At 50.0% G+C, this 17,872-nt stretch overlaps 1 protein-coding gene across 1 annotated transcript in view; it reads left to right on the plus strand.

Moving 5' to 3' along the window:
• The window catches only part of CRTAC1 (cartilage acidic protein 1), a 604,943-nt gene that overhangs the window by 400,166 nt on the left and 186,905 nt on the right, over nucleotides 1-17,872 (plus strand). The window contains exon 8 of the mRNA XM_089662389.1: nucleotides 6,197-6,342. Coding sequence (XP_089518515.1) covers nucleotides 6,197-6,342 — 146 coding nt within the window. The remainder of the gene's footprint in view (nucleotides 1-6,196; nucleotides 6,343-17,872) is intronic.

Below are 17,872 nucleotides of genomic sequence, written 5' to 3' on the forward strand. Positions count from 1 at the left end.
TCATTGGAAGGCCTCCAGCAAGGAAGTCTAGGGCCTCCAGCAAGGAAGTCTAGGGCCTCCAGCAAGGAAGTCTAGGGCCTCAAGCAAGGAAGTCTAGGGCCTCAAGCAAGGAAGTCTAGGGCCTCCAGCAAGGAAGTCTAGGGCCTCCAGCAAGGAAGTCTAGGGCCTCCAGCAAGGAAGTCTAGGGCCTCAAGCAAGGAAGTCTAGGGCCTCAAGCAAGGAAGTCTAGGGCCTCCAGCAAGGAAGTCTAGGGCCTCAAGCAAGGAAGTCTAGGGCCTCAAGCAAGGAAGTCTAGGGCCTCAAGCAAGGAAGTCTAGGGCCTCAAGCAAGGAAGTCTAGGGCCTCAAGCAGGCGGGTGGGTAGCAAGAAGAAGCAGGGCAAGGACTTGTACCAGTTGGGACCACAGATCGGCCAATCACAAGCCCCCTTAACAGTGGATCACACTTTGGATTTTTTGAATCCTTCTGAATCATTTGGTGTCTTTTTGTCTTTTCTTCTTTTCGCACGTTTGCCCCCAAAGCCAGTAGTGAGGTAGAGATGCGCTGGATGTGTCGGCCATTATCCTTGTTTTCCGCTCATGATTCACCGGTAGCGTCTCCGCGGTGTAACACCTCAACCGCATTATCCTCCGAAAAGTTATTTTGAATCAACGTGGGTGGAATATTTTACTTCTCATAGACTTGTGTTTATCAGGAGACGTCTTATTTTATTTATATCAACCGGCAGAATTTATAAATCTTCTCTTCAGATTTTTGTTACATTTTAATGGCAGAAGAGAAACTGTTGGGGATATTCCATATTTCCACCATTAATAACTGGTCAGCGATTGGTCACTTTAGCACCATTTAATGCATTGAAACTTTGTCATTTCTTGGGGTTCGTTGAGTTCGGATTGCGGGGTTTTCTCTTTATGTTGGGTTGTCAGAGTTGTTCAGTTCCAGAGACTAGGCATTAACTCATCTCCCAGCACGCCCGAACTCATCTCCCAGCACGCCCGAACTCATCTCCCAGCACGCCCGAACTCATCTCCCAGCACGCCCGAACTCATCTCCCAACACGCCCGAACTCATCTCCCAACACGCCCGAACTCATCTCCCAACACGCCCGAACTCCTCTCCCAACACGCCCGAACTCATCTCCCAACACGCCCGAACTCATCTCCCAACACGCCCGAACTCCTCTCCCAACACGCCCGAACTCCTCTCCCAACACGCCCGAACTCATCTCCCAACACGCCGGAACTCATCTCCCAACACGCCGGAACTCATCTCCCAGCACGCCGGAACTCATCTCCCAGCACGCCCGAACTCATCTCCCAGCACGCCCGAACTCATCTCCCAGCAGGCCCGAACTCATCTCCCAGCAGGCCCGAACTCATCTCCCAGCAGGCCCGAACTCATCTCCCAGCAGGCCCGAACTCATCTCCCAGCACGCCCGAACTCATCTCCCAGCACGCCCAAACTCATCTCCCAGCACGCCCGAACTCATCTCCCAGCACGCCCGAACTCATCTCCCAGCACGCCCGAACTCATCTGGCAGGTTAGGGTAGTATGTGGCAGGTTAGGGCAGTATAGTTGCAGGTTAGGGTACTATATTGGCAGGTTATTGTAGTATAGTGGCAGGTTAGGGCAGTATAGTGGCAGGTTAGGGCAGTATAGTGGCAGGTTAGGGCAGTGTAGTGGCAGGTTAGGGCGGTATAGTGGTAGGTTAGGGCGGTATAGTGGCAGGTTGGGGCGGTATAGTGGCAGGTTGGGGCGGTATAGTGGCAGGTTGGGGCGGTATAGTGGCAGGTTAGGACAGTATGTGGCAGGTTACAGCAGTATAGTGGCAGGTTAGGGCAGTATAGTGGCAGGTTGGGGCACTATAGTGGCAGGTTAGGGCTGTATAGTGGCAGGTTAGGGCACTATGTGGCAGGTTAGGGCAGCCTAGTGGCAGGTTAGGGTAGTATAGTGGTAGGTTAGGGTAGTATAGTGGCAGGTTAGGGCAGTATAGTGGCAGGTTGGGGCACTATAGTGGCAGGTTAGGGCTGTATAGTGGCAGGTTAGGGCAGTATGTGGCAGGTTAGGGCAGCCTAGTGGCAGGTTAGGGTAGTATAGTGGTAGGTTAGGGTAGTATAGTGGCAGGTTAGGGCAGTATAGTGGCAGGTTGGGGCACTATAGTGGCAGGTTAGGGCTGTATAGTGGCAGGTTAGGGCAGTATGTGGCAGGTTAGGGCAGCCTAGTGGCAGGTTAGGGTAGTATAGTGGTAGGTTAGGGTAGTATAGTGGCAGGTTAGGGCAGTATAGTGGCAGGTTGGGGCACTATAGTGGCAGGTTAGGGCTGTATAGTGGCAGGTTAGGGCAGTATGTGGCAGGTTAGGGCAGCCTAGTGGCAGGTTAGGGTAGCATAGTGGTAGGTTAGGGCTGTATAGTGGCAGGTTAGGGTAGTGTAGTGGTAGGTTAGGGCAGTGTAGTGGCAGGTTGGGGCAATGTAGTGGCAGGTTGGGGCAATGTAGTGGCAGGTTAGGGCAGTATAGTGGCAGGTTAGTGTAGTATAGTGGCAGGTTAGGGCAGTATAGTGGAAGGATAGGGCAGTATAGTGGCAGGTTAGGGCAGTATTGTGATGGGAGTGACTTTTGGGGGTGGGGGGACCTCTGTATCAACTTCCCAAATTCCCATTATGTTTAAGGCACCCTGTGCCTGTTAAGGGGTACAGGGTGTGTATGTGAATGTCTGAGTCTTGTGTAGAGTGTGTGTTCCTTTGTTCTCGGCCACATGGTTGTCCATTGTCTGTTTGCCATGTGCTCCCCCCATGGTGCTGTGTCTTCCTGTCCAGCCAACTATTATGGGATGTACTGTTTGTGTATTGGTGTGGGGGTTGGTCAATGTCCTTTGCCATGTGCTTCATCCCATTGTTCTGTGTATTGGTGGGATGGTGAGGGGTGATGATGTATTTCCTGTTCTTGGTTGTGTTTCCCCGCCCTCTGTATATATCCTGTGTTTTGTGTTAAAATAAACAGAGTTGGCTTCCTGTTTTAAGAAGAGCTGGGTGCTGTCTATTTCCTGAGGGATGTCAAGGGTGTGGTCCGTGGATAGTGTTCGGACAGGGGAAGCTGTGGTATAACGGAAAAACTCAGTGCGGTCTGGGTTCTGGTTCCATTACATTGGTGGCAGCGGTGGGATTGTGCTTCCAACCTGTAAACACATCCAAACCATCACCGGGATCCAAGAGCAGGAGAAGAGAGACAGATACCACCCGCAGCTATGGAAACAAAGGTCTTGTGGCGGATGCAGCAAGTGGTGGCTTATTTAGATGACCCGGTTTCTACATGGGAAGAGCGTGGATGGAGAAATACGTCTGTCCAACAGCTGGATGAGGGTGTGGAAGATGGAGCAGTCGGCGCATCCCTCCAATTACAGATCCCAGGATGTATGGATCTAATGGATTTTTCGCTGGAGGATGTTATGGGTGATGAATCACCTGCAGTCTGGGACATCGAAACCACCACCAGGATCCAAGGTTCAGATAGCAGGAGAGATGCAGATACCACCCGCAGCTATGGAAACAGAGGTCTTATGGCGGATGCAGCAAGTGCTGGCTTACCTAGATGATCCTGTTTCTACATGGGATGAGCTTGGATGGAAGGACGCGTCTGTCCAACAACTGGATGAGGGTATGGAAGATGGAGAAGTTGGCTCATCCCTCCAATTACAGATCCCAGAATGCATGGATCTAATTGATTTTTCAATGGAGGACGTTGTGGGTGATGAGTCACCTGCCAAAGTGCTGGCACTGGACTCAAGGGCCACCAGCCCGTGCCCTGGACATTTAGCCATTCCAGAGACTGGGGATTGTACTGACTTTTTTACTGAGGAGGAACCAGCCGGGGAGCTGCCAGCTGAAGCGCTGACAACCGGACAGAGGATCCAGGACCTCTGCCCCACACCTGTGGTAGTTTCAGAGGCCCAGGGTGAGAAGGGAGAGGAGGTTGTTGTCCTCCCTCCCCCACAGTCAGCCAAAGTGGAGGAAACTCTTTTCCCTCCCAAGCCAGGATCTGTGCACCAGGGGGACAGTGACAGAGGAATGCCATCCCAGCAGCAGATCCACAGTCTGGGAGTGGAGGAAGGTAGCCTCCCTCCCCCACGGTTAGCCGGAGCAGATGTGGGGTCCCCAGCAGAAGAGCTGGCAACAGGACAGAGCGCCGCTGGCCTCTGCCTAGCAACTACAGCCACCACCTGGATACCCCAGGGATGCTGGGCAGTCGGCCCAGATCCCCCACAGAAGGATGAAGGCGGCCCAGCCACCCTGTCTTCTCTCCAGCGGCTGAGAGGATTTCCGGGAGAAGGACCAGTCTGTACTTCTCCCCAGCGGCGGGTATGTTCTACGGGAGAGGCAGAGGTTGGCTGGGTGAGTAACGCTTGGTGTGGGACAATTTGCATGGGGTACTGTGTGGGTGTTGGCATTGAGGGACTGGAGGTACCGACTAACTTCAGAGTACATCCGTCTGGGATCTACTCCTGCAGTAGTCTCCTGCCGAAAGGGGAGATATGTGACGGGAGTGACTTTTGGGGGTGGGGGGACCTCTGTATCATCTTCCCAAATTCCTATTATGTTTAAGGCACCCTGTGCCTGTTAAGGGGTACAGGGTGTGTATGTGAATGTCTGAGTCCTGTGTATAGTGTGTGTTCCTTTGTTCTCGGCCACATGGTTGTCCATTGTCTGTTTGCCATGTGCTGTGTCTTCCTGTCCAGCCAACTATTATGGGATGTACTGTTTGTGTATTGGTGTGGGGTTTGGTCAATGTCCTTTGCCATGTGCTTCATCCCATTGTTCTGTGTCTTGGTGGGATGGGGAGGGGTGATGATGTATTTCCTGTTCTTGGTTGTGTTTCCCCGCCCTCTGTATATATCCTGTGTTTTTTGTTAAAATAAACAGAGTTAGCTTCCTGTATTAAGAAGAGCTGGGTGCTGTCTATTTCCTGAGGGATGTCAAGGGTGTGGTCCGTGGATGGTGTTCGGACAGGGGAAGCTGTGGTATAACAGAAAAACTCAGTGCGGTCTGGGTTCCGGTTCCGTTACATTGCTCTTGAATCCCGGTGGTCACAAGTATAGTGGAAGGTTAGGGTACTATAGTGGCAGGTTAGGGCTTTATAGTGGCAGGTTTGGGTAGTATAGTGGCAGGTTAGGGCAGTATAGTGGTAGGTTAGGGCAGTATAGTGGTAGGTTAGGGCAGTATAGTGGTAGGTTAGGGTAGTATAGTGGCAGGTAAGTGTAGTATAGTGGCAGGTTAGGGTAGTATAGTGGCAGGTTAGGGCAGTATAGTGGTAGGTTAGGGCAGTGTAGTGGCAGGTTAGGGCAGTGTAGTGGCAGGTTAGGGCAGTATAGTGACAGGTTAGGGCAGTGTAGTGGCAGGTTAGGGTAGTATAGTGGCAGGTTAGGGTAGTATAGGTGCAGGTTAGGGTAGTGTAGTGGCAGGTTAGGGTAGTGTAGTGGCAGGTTAGGGCAGTATAGGTGCAGGTTAGGGTAGTATAGTGGCAGGTTAGGGTTGGCATTGGGGGAGGGGGGCACAACTAAAATCTGGGGGGCATAGCCCACCCCCCTAGACCTGGCCATGGTTCACACACAATGCCTTTGGGATTACTGGGAACCACATGGCACAGCAGAAAAGATCAAAGGAATTCAGCTGCAGCCAGTCCCTCCACTCAGCAGGTGTCAGGATTACGCCAAAGAATACAAATAAAAAAATGTTTTTACATTTTATTAGCAACAGAGAGAGATATTCACAATCAGCAACAGAGTATAAGAGTAAAACAAACAACCTAGACATGGTTCAGGTCCAGCAGCATGATGACGTCAGCACAGGCTCCACCCCGATATGCTTCGTCCCAGAAGACGTTTTCAAGGGGCTGGTCAATGATGCAAATACATTTTTAATCCTTTGCCAGGAGCAAGCATGCAGCTAGTGAATAACCCGTGATCTGCATGCAGATAAAGTATTAGATCGGCAAGATGATAATAATGTGTGTGTAACTTCTAAAGTCCCTGGTTCCCGCCATTGTTACTAGTTGTTGTTTTCTGCGTCTTACAGCAACTTTAACTCCCACCATGAGAAGAATTTACCAAAACTGCAGGATTTGTCAAATAAAACAGCTTTGCTCTCCTATTTTGTGTAAAATCTCATCGTGACATCCTTTGTGTTTGAATTGTGTCTCCTTCCAGGGGTGGATGACACCTATCAGCATGGGCGTGGCGTTGCGTTGGCGGACTTTAATCGGGATGGAAAGGTGGATATGGTGTATGGAAACTGGAACGGCCCTCACCGCCTCTTCCTGCAGACCAGCACGAATGGGAAAGTTCGATTCCGGGTAAGAAATGTGTCACCAAGTGTGTTTGCCTGTTTACGGTTTATTGACGACGCTGCAAAATATCGGTCAACTCACATTTCCAACAGTGGCCTACAAAGGTTTATTCTTCAGTAGAAGAACCCAGAAGAAGATTGGGGATGATTTATTTAACCCCCAACCAGAAAAAATATTAATCAGAACAAGGAGCCACTCACTGCACATAGGGACCAATCAGAGCTCAACGTTCGTGCCTATAGTGCAAGCTGGGCATTAGGAATACGGAGTGATTGGCTGCTAGGGGCCGTACCTGCACCTCTCATCTCACCAGACAAGCCAACTACTTCATGGCTGCTTACTGTAGATACTGTAGGTCCTTTAAGAAGTCATCTCACCAGCAAGTTAATTTCTTCCTCTTGTCCTGTCCGTAGGAGACACAATGCAGGGAACTCTTTGGTCCAATTCAATCGGGCTGTCATTAGGAAATAAAAGCTCTGCCTGTCAGCACCACCCCAGACTGAAGCCCAAATTAATGGGTGATCCTATGGGGGGAGCTAACAGCAGTAGGCACCGTACCCTCTTCCTTCTCCCCATTTCTTAACCAGCACAGCACTAGAGGCTGCCCCTTCTTCCTTCTCCCTGTTCATGAGCCCACACAGCACTAGGTGCGGCCCCTTCTCCCTGTTCATGAGCCCACACAGCACTAGGTGCGGCCCCTTCTCCCTGTTCATGAGCCCACACAGCACTAGGTTCGGCCCCTTCTTCCTTCTCCCCATTCATGAGCCCACACAGCACTAGGTGCGGCCCCTTCTCCCCGTTCATGAGCCCACACAGCACTAGGTGTGGCCCCTTCTCCCCGTTCATGAGCCCACACAGCACTAGGTGCGGCCCCTTCTCTCCATTCTCCATTCATAAGCCCACACAGCACTATAGGCTGCCCCTTCTTCTTTCTCCCCATTCATGAGCCCACACAGCACTAGGTGCGGCCCCTTCTCCCCGTTCATGAGCCCACTAGGCACTAGGTTCTGCCCCTTCTTCCTTCTCCCCATTCATGAGCCCACACAGCACTAGGTGCAGCCCCTTCTTCCTTCTCCCCATTCATGAGCCCACACAGCACTAGGTGCGGCCTCTTCTTCCTTCTCCCCATTCCTGATCGCTCACAGCACTAGGCACTGCCCCTTCTTCCATTCATGACCCCTCACAGCACTAGGCACTGCTTATCCTTCCTTCTCCCCATTCATGACCCCTCACAGCACTAGGCACTGCCCCTTCTCCCCAATCATGACCTTTCACAGCGCTAAGTGCAGCCCCCTCTTCCTTCTCCTCATTCATGACCCCTCACAGCGCTAAGTGCAGCTCCTTCTTCCTTCTCCCCATTCATGACCCTTCACAGTATTAAACACTGCCCCTTATTCCTTCTTCCCACTCATAGCTTCTCACAGCACCAGGTGCAGCCCCTTCTTCGTTTTCCTTATTCATGACCCTTCACAGTATTAGGCACTGTCCCCCCTTCCTTCTCCTCATTCATGAGCCCTCACAGTACTAGGTGCGGCCCCCTCTTCCTTCTCCCTATTCACGACCCCCCACAGCACCAGGCACGGCTCCTTCCCCTTTCTCCCCATTCATGAGCCCACATAGCACTAGGTGCAGCCCCTTCTCCCCATTCATGAGCCCCCATAGCACTAGGTGCAGCCCCTTCTCCCCATTCATGAGCCCACATAGCACTAGGTGCAGCCCCTTCTCCCCATTCATGAGCCCACATAGCGCTAGGTGCAGCCCCTTCTCCCCATTCATGAGCCCACATAGCGCTAGGTGCAGCCCCTTCTCCCCATTCATGAGCCCACATAGCGCTAGGTGCAGCCCCTTCTCCCCATTCATGAGCCCACATAGCGCTAGGTGCAGCCCCTTCTTCCTTCTCCCTATTCATGACTATGAGCATCAAATACAGACAACGCATTTCGGGGGGGATCCCCCTCCCCCCTTTATTCAGGGCTTGAGCAGTCGAAGTTCATAGAATCACAATGGGATGCACTGTGTATTAAAGCTTGATGGAGTCTATCTTCTCCTAATGGCACTAAGAATGGCCAGCTGAAAATGATCCTACTGCTAATGCCCTGAAGAAGAGTTTTAACCCCCAAAAGCCATTGGCTCAATTTCATGTTCTTAAGCTTTAAATGTTTCAAAAACACCCTTGTGTGGGATGAACATCTGTACTGGGTGCCCCTCCGTAGCATTGACCTTCTGCTGAGCTCTCCCTTTGTCGCGATCAGAGAGGTAGCATCCTAGGACCAGAACATGCCCTCCACCCCCCCCCCCCCATACACACACACACACACACACACGCACACACTATATTTTCATCATCTATGAAGGAAAAAGCACCTTAGAGTCTGTCCATCAGAACCACTTTTCACTTCTGGCAGTCCAGTTCTTTCAATTGGACCCCTTTATTAGTTGTCTCCTTGTGAGCAGCATGGTTGATGTCTTTTAAGAGCCCCCAGCACAGAGGTCTCCTCCACCGGGGTCTCCTCCACCGAGGTCTCCTCCACCGGGGTCTCCTCCACCGAGGTCTCCTCCACAAGGGTCTCCTTCACAAGGGTCTACTCCACAAGGGTCTACTCCACAAGGGTCTCCTCCACCGAGGTCTCCTCCAGAAGGGTCTCCTCCACCGAGGTCTCCTCCACAAGGGTCTCCTCCACAAGGGTCTCCTCCACAGAGGTCTCCTCCACTAGAGTCTCCTCAGGCCTCAGACTTTTTATAGGCTCTCCAACCACCTACTGAGTACACCTCCCCAGGGATTGGATGGATGCCCATAAATATTCAGGCTGCCTGCTGTGTTCTTCCTTCCAATATAATTCTAGAATCCTCAAGAACACAGGGGGCGGTAACAGGGCAGCAGCCCTAAATAAATAACCCCCGCTCCTCTGATTACAGTAGAACTAGCTAAATTTACCGAACAACCTACACTAATCTAGGAGGCTGCTACGTCAGTATACAAGGTGGTATCAAAAAGTTTCAAGAAGTTTTGTAACACACCAACAGGTGGCAGCAAAAGGCTGCATGCAGAGTCACAGGGAGCACCAACCTTCATAAGTCGGTGTACCAAAAGACTTCGTCCTGTGTACATCTGGTGCAACTGGTGCTACTTTGACCACGTGTGTTGACCACGTCTATGAGACCCCAGATCCCTCGTCTGCACTTGAAAGCATTCATTCACACCAAGATCGGTGTGGTTGAATGCTCTTTATTTTTTATAAATGGCGCCGATTGTTTCCGAGTGAACCGGAAGTGATGTCAGGCCATCGTTTATTATTTAACGAAGCCGAGCAAAGTCCATCCGGCTGTTGTTCGGCTCCGTGATCAACCGGCGGCAGCGCTGGCTGGTCGATCGGAACTCCTGGTGGGAAGGAAAATCCTGTAGAAGGTGGTGGGGAGGGGGATGGGGCAGGGGGGAATGTCCCCTCCTGCTGCTTGTAATAGCAATAGAGCAGCTAGTTGGCCCCTCGGATTGCTATTACAAGAAAGACGACCGTGGGCTGTAAGTATCGGTACCAGGATGATGCCAGCAGCTGCACTCACCACCCCGGTACAACCAACGCACATTACTCTACTGCTTACCAGGGAAATTTTTTTTTTTTTTCACATCAGTTCAAATCTTCTTGTTTTTTTTTTCTAGAAATCACAATAACCCCCCCATAAAGTATATTATTATTATTATTATTAACAGTTTGCTCAGCGCTTTACATTATAGTGGGAGACGTTCAAGAGTGCACATGAAAATGGGAGTGTGGTTTTGGGGAGCAAGGAGACAGATATTAGATTGAGGGGATCGCGGTAATTCCCGGAAGAAAGAGGATGTCTTGTGTGTGGGCAAAGTAGTGGAGGATGTTTCCCAGGGGCGTTTTGATTGAAGTTTGTCTAGCATGCAGTAGAGTTTCTTGTTGTCTTCCTGCAGCTAGAGTTCTTCTCCTTTGGTTCAAGCTGGGCTGAGTTCAGCGTGATTGGTATCTGAGTGGTCAGTTCTGGAGTTGTGGAGTTTAGTGGCTGACTTGGTGTAAAAGTTACTAGGCAGGATTCAAGATCCAGGTGGAAGTTCTAGATTGTAAAATGAGATTTGACTTGAGGAGGTGAGGGATGGATGTCAGCTGTAGAATTTATGTGTGAGGGGAGCAGGGGAACCATACGCTGGCCTGGCCTCTGTTATGGAGTTAGATGAGTTGACTCAAGTGAGGCCTTGTTGGTAGAATTCCAGGCTGTATCACTGAGGTCCAGGCTGTATCACTGTAGGCCGCAGTAGGCCTTAATAGGCCGTGTTTGTCTGCCGTGGGTTGAGGGGGGACAGATCCACTCCGATCCCCCCCTCCTGGTATGGACTGGACAGTGGGGCCTTGGGGAGAGCTTTGATGTCTGTCAGTGGCACGCCGCTGCCCACATCGGTGGGGATTTAGAGCCGGGGTGCCTGAGCCTCGGGCTATGCGGCCACACCAGGCCATGGGTGACCCCTGGTGACACGGCCGTGAATGTCCGCTGGGAGGACCGCCGGCGTGGAGATGGATGGAGATGGCATACCCGGATGCAGGGGTGGAGATGGAGTATATATTTTCTTTAAGCAGAGACCGTGGAAAATAAAATGGCGGCAGTTGCCATTTTTTAATGTTGAACAACATTTGTACAGACATTGTTCAAACGCACCTTTTCAGGACAAAAATATTGGGAGGAATGATAGCTGTGACCCCGGACATAACGTAATTGAGCGGATATAGTGAATGCGGGGTCCGGGGAGAGCGGATATAGTGAATGCGGGGTCCGGGGAGAGCGGATATAGTGAATGCGGGGTCCGGGGAGAGCGGATATAGTGAATGCGGGGTCTGGGGAGAGCGGATATAGTGAATGCGGGGTCCGGGGAGGGGATATAGTGAATGCAGGGTCCAGGGAGAGCGGATATAGTGAATGCGGGGTCCGGGGAGAGCGGATGTAGTGAATGCGGGGTCCGTGGAGAGCGGATATAGGGAATGGGGGGTCCGGGGAGAGCGGATGTAGTGAATGCGGGGTCCGTGGAGAGCGGATATAGTGAATGCGGGGTCCGGGGAGAGCGAATGTAGTGAATGTGGGGTCCGGGGAGAGCGGATGTAGTGAATGCGGGGTCCGGGGAGAGCGAATATAGTGAATGCGGGGTCCGTGGAGAGCGGATATAGTGAATGCGGGGTCCGGGGAGAGCGGATATAGTGAATGCGGGGTCCGAAGTAAGCGGATATAGGGAATGCGGGGTCCGGGGAGAGCGGATATAGGAAATGCGGGGACCGGGGAGAGCGGATATAGTGAATGCGGGGTCCGGGGAGAGCGGATATAGGAAATGTGGGGTCCGAAGAAAGCGTATATAGGGAATGTGGGGACCGGGGAGAGCGGATATAGTGAATGCGGGGACCAGGGAGAGCGGATATAGTGAATGCGGGGTCCGGGGAGAGCGGATATAGTGAATGCGGGGGCCGAAGTAAGCGGATATAGGGAATGCGGGGTCCGGGGAGAGCGGATATAGGAAATGCGGGGTCCGGGGAGAGCGGCTATAGTGAATGCGGGGTCCGAGGAGAGCGGATATAGGGAATGTGGGGTCCGAAGAAAGTGGATATAGGGAATGCGGGGACCGGGGAGAGCGGATATAGTGAATGCGGGGTCCGGGGAGAGCGGATACAGGGAATGCGGGGTCCGGGGAGAGCGGATATAGTGAATGCGGGGTCCGGGGAGAACGGATATAGTGAATGCGGGGTCCGGGGAGACCGGATATAGTGAATGCGGGGTCCGGGGAGAGCGGATATAGGGAATGCGGGGTCCATTGGGTTGTGTGTATCTTTGTTGAGGCCGGGGGGGGGGCTGGATTTATTGACAGGTTTCAGTTTTACCGGCGGGCAGCTTTGTTACGTGTTGCGTGGAATCGGGAATCATTATGTCCTAGTTACCACAATAAGCCGCCAGAAAGCGCCTCAGCAGTCGGTTGAATTGATATTCATTCATAGGAATGAGTGATCAGTTGCTCTTCGTTGGGTAGATTCCCCCTCGGAAAATGTTCCTGGAAATAAAGCGTTCTATAGACGGATGAAACGCACCCAATTATTTCAGTACACAGAGATCACAGGGGATTCTTCGCCTGGAGATGTATTAGAAGAATCATTGCTGGTCACCCTCCTCCTCCTCCTCCTCCTCCTCTGTGATTTCTTTTCTTAGTTCTTTCTTATGTAAAACCCTCGTAAGATGTGTGGAGGGAGAAGCGAGATCTTCGGAGAGGAAAACATGGAACATGAAGATAAAGGAAATGTTCTCTTTTTTGGAATATTAAAAGGGACTTATCGCGGTACTTCAGGTTTAATGATTTTTTTTGCAGCAGTAGTCTTCCTTAAAGTGAACGTTCACAGACGGAGGGTCCGCTAGGAACATGGCTGACCAGGGATCGGTGTCACTGTATGGAGGCACGGTGGTCAGAGGAGACCAGGTTATGAGTGTTGGGTGGTGGTCCTCAGTAGGGAGGAGAGACGCCCAGCAATGGGCCCCTGAGAAAAGAACACGAGAGGAGAGACTGGAGAGCCTTTTTGGTAGCCAGGGGTGTATTTACCATAAGGCAAACAAGGCACTTGCCTAGGGCGGCATTTTTCATGGGGGCAGCACCTCACCCCTGAACTCTGCATCACATACTCCTGACCCTGAACTCTGCATCACATACTCCTGACCCCTGAACTCTGCATCACATACGCCTGAACTCTGCATCACATTCTCCTGACCCCTGAACTCTGCATCACATACTCCTGACCCCTGAACTCTGCATCACATACTCCTGACCCCTGAACTCTGTATCACATACTCCTGACCCCTGAACTCTGCATCACATACTCCTGACCCCTGAACTCTGTGTCACATACTCCTGACCCCTGAACTCTGCATCACATACTCCTGACCCCTGAACTCTGTGTCACATACTCGTGACCCCTGAACTCTGTGTCACATACTCCTGACCCCTGAACTCTGCATCACATACTCCTGACCCCTGAACTCTGTGTCACATACTCGTGACCCCTGAACTCTGTGTCACATACTCTTGAACTCTGCATCACATACTCCTGGCCCCTGAACTCTGCATCACATACTCCTGACCCCTGAACTCTGCATCACATACTCCTGGCCCCTGATACTGGGAAGACCAGATTCTCTGCGGGTTCAGGAGGGTCACGGACTTGTAGCTGCAGGAGAACCATTGCCTGGAGAACTCTTGTGTTTTATTGTGATTTCATGTTATCCAGAAAGAACTGGTCATTAGTTGACTTTTATCCAGACTTCCATCTAACAGAAAATAGCAAATGCTTTGACTCCTATGCTGGACGATGGACTCCACAGTGACTGTAACCACACAATGGAGGCCTATAGGATGCACGTCTTGCTGTCCTCATCGGACCAGGGAAATCCAAATGAACTGCATACATGCGGGCCTAGTGCATTACCTGAACATTGATTCATTATATAAAAAAGTAATATACTCACAAAAGGATAAAATATCAAAGGCCTGGCTCTTAGGAAAAGGCAAGGTCTCGAAACGCGTCAGTAATTTGGTCTACTAGTCCCCATAAAGACACCATCTAGGGAGATTGGACCATGCTGTACTTCTTATGGCGTGCCTTTGATATTTTATCCTTTTGTGAGTATATTACTTTTTTATTTAATCAATTTTCATAGGTAATGCACTAGGCCCGTGAGCCCTCTGTTTGTTTCTTTGTATGCGGACTTCCATCTAGCCTGGGCACTCCATCAGTAGTTCACAAGTCCTAGTCACATGCCACATTCTAATGGAACCGTATAGTGGTTAGGGCCAGTAGGAATACCTGCTAACTTTACTAGGAGTTGCTTCTGAGGCCCATTGTCCTGCCAAGTCGCTCTTTGGGGACTACTTTCTTCTTTTGGTGGGACATTTACTGTACTCCAATGGCCTCCACAGTCACCTGATCTCCATCCAATAGGGCACCTTTGGGATGTGGTGGAACGGGAGATTCCAGCACCTTCTGATGGCTCCTTCCAGCAGGATAATGCTCAATGTCACAAAGCTCCAATCATCTCCAACTGGTTTCTTGAACATGACAATGAGATCACTGGTCTCCAATGGCCTCCACAGTCACCAGATCTCCATCCAATAGAGCACCTTTGGGTTGTGGTGGAAAGGGAGATTGGCATCATGGATGTGCAGCCAACAAATCTGCAGCAACTGCGTGATGCCATCATGTCAATATGGAGCAAAATCTCTGAGGAATGTTCCCAACACCTTCTGATGGCTTCTTCCAGCAGGATAATGCACCACAAAGCTCAAATCATCTCCAACTGGTTTCTTGAACATGACAATGAGATCACTGGACTCCAATGGCCTCCACAGTCACCTGATCTCCATCCAATAGGGCACCTTTGGGATGTGGTGGAACGGGAGATTCCAACACCTTCTGACGGCTTCTTCCAGCAGGATAATGCTCCATGTCACAAAGCTCAAATCATCTCCAACTGGTTTCTTGAACATGACAATGAGATCACTGGTCTCCAATGGCCTCCACAGTCACCAGATCTCCATCCAATAGAGCACCTTTAGGATGTGGTGGAACGGGAGATTCGCATAATGGATGTGCAGCCGACAAATCTGCAGCACCAGTGTGATGCTATCATGTCAATATGGACCAACATCTCTGAGGAATGTTCTCAAACCACTTGTTGAATCTATGCCATGAAGAATGAAAACAATTCTGAAGGCAAAAAAGGGGTCCAACCCACTACTAGCAAGGTGGATCTAAAAAAGTGGCTGGTGAGTGTAAATAAGTACAAGAGCCAGTGGCATCCCTAGGTGGGTGCAGGGGGTGCGAGCCGCACCGGGTGACACCTATCGCAAGCATCATAGGGGGGTGACACCAAAATGAAAAAATTTAATTTCGACAGAGCAGAAATGATATTTGGGCCAACCCTTCTTCAAGCACTTTGCAAGGCGTTGGCACCAAATTCTGGATTGATTAGACGCAACAAATAATAAGCGGGATTAAGGAACAAGAAGGAACTGCACATGTGATCGAATCTAACGTTCAGACAACAAATCGCAAACAACTTAAATGCCCAAGTCCTGTGATTACCTCAAACAAGCGCGTGACCAGCACTGAAGTTCGTAGGATATAAGCAACGAGTTTTTACTAATAAAGGGCTTTTGCTGTTTGGATTCTTTTCGATTGGAGACTGGACAATTGTTGGTATTATTATGGTCTGGTAGACTCTAGAGAAGTCTGGAGGGGTGACACCATAGTGTTACCTTACTGGGTGACACCAACCCTAATCCTAGACTCCCATCTGTCCTTTCAGCCCCAAATCCAATCGCTGTCCAAATCTTGTAGACTTCACCTCCGCAACATCTCCAACCTCCGCAACATCTCCAACCTCCGCAACATCTCGTCGCAGGCTATCTCTTCAGTCTATCATGAATGCTGCTGCCAGACTCATACACCTTACTAACCATTCTGTATCTGCCACCTCTCTCTGCCAATCCCTCCTGGGTCCTCCATCCTTCTCTGCCAATCCCTCCACTGGCCTCCATTCAGTGTCCTCCACCCCTCTCTGCCAATCCCTCCACTGGCCTCCATTCAGTGTCCCCCACCCCTCTCTGCCAATCCTTCCACTGGCCTCCATTCAGTGTCCCCCACCCCTCTCTGCCAATCCTTCCACTGGCCTCCATTCAGTGTCCTCCACCCCCCTCTGCCAATCCCTCCACTGGCCTCCATTCAGTGTCCTCCACCCTCCTCTGCCAATCCCTCCACTGGCTTCCCATTGCCCAATGGATAAAATTCAAAACATTAACAATAACATATAAAGCCATTTATAACTCCGCCCCAAATTACATCACCAATATTGTGTCCGAATATCACCTAAACCGTACTCTCCGCTCCTCGCACAACCTCCTGCTCTCTAGCTTCCTTGTCTCCTCCTCCCATGCTCGTCTCCAGGACTTTTCCAGAGCTTCCCCCATCCTCTGGAACTCTCTACCCCAATCTATCAGACTATCGCCTACTCTGCCCACTTTTAGGCGATCTCTAAAAACCGATCTCTTCAGGGAAGCCTATCCTGCCCTCAGCTAATAATGGAATCTTCTATTCCTCCTACCAGTCCATCCCCTACAGTTATTACCTTTTGTACCACTAGCCCCTCCCTCTTAGATTGTAAGCTCCCAGGATCAGGCCCTCCTATCCTTCTTGTATTGAACTGTATCGTTGCTGTATTGTCTCCCGTTATATTGTAAAGCGCTGAGCAAACTGTTGGCTCCATAAATCCTGTATAATAATATATTGCGACGTCATGACACCATCCTGTATAATAATATATTGTGACATCATGACGCCATCCTGTATAATAATATATTGTGATGTCATGACGCCATCCTGTATAATAATATATTGTGACGTCATTACGCCATCCTGTATAATATATTGTGACGTCATGATGCCATCCTGTATAATAATATATTGTGATGTCATGACGCCTTCCTGTATAATAATATATTGTGACGTCATGACACGATCCTGTATAATAATATATTGCGACGTCATGACACCATCCTGTATAATAATATATTGTGAGGTCATGACGCCATCCTGTATAATATATTGTGACGTCATGACACCATCCTGTATAATAATATATTGTGACGTCATAACACCATCCTGTATAATAATATATTGTGACGTCATGACGCCATCCTGTATAATAATATATTGTGACGTCATGACACCATCCTGTATAATAATATATTGTGATGTCATGACACCATCCTGTATAATAATATATTGTGACGTCATGACACCATCCTGTGTAATAATATATTGTGACGTCATGACGCCATCCTGTGTAATAATATATTGTGACGTCATGACGCCAGCCTGTATAATAATAAATAATAATAACCCTAGGGAGGCCACTGACAAGGGCCCCTTCCTTCCACAACCTCTGATTCCACAGAAACAGGAAGCAGAGGTGCCACAATTCTATGTGCTGCAAACATCTGAAACCCAAAGTTCACACAGGAAGGGATCATGTAGCAAGATGCATTTTTTTGAATCCTTCCATACAGAGATGTATATATAGCCCCATTCTGTAGACTTCATACTCTATCTCCTGAAGGTGCAAATTAAGACCTACTTGTGAGCACAGTGAGGGAAAATTGAAATTGGTATAATTTACAGGTTTCCAGGCGCAAAACAAATTATCCGTACTTTAAATCCGCTCCAGAAGGCGATGCAATTTGTAAGTAAATACTGAAAACATATTCTTTCCGCTGACTGCGACGCTCGTCCTGACCGAGGAACACAACAAAGACTCTAATTTCCAGGAATGGGTAATCACTCCCAATTCTTCCCCCGTGCCTCCTGAGTCTCCGGGATATTATTACTCCGATCGAACGGACTTAAACTCTTAACAAATAATTCTTGAAGAGACGCGTGTTCGAGGCGCAACTGCAAAAAAATGACTTCTAATTTGCAGCCGAGGAAAATATGTGTCTGTT

This window comes from Staurois parvus, unplaced genomic scaffold (genome assembly GCF_062004578.1).
Source record: "Staurois parvus isolate SC_StPar_1 unplaced genomic scaffold, SC_StPar_1.0 ptg001463l, whole genome shotgun sequence".
NCBI lineage: Eukaryota > Metazoa > Chordata > Amphibia > Anura > Ranidae > Staurois > Staurois parvus.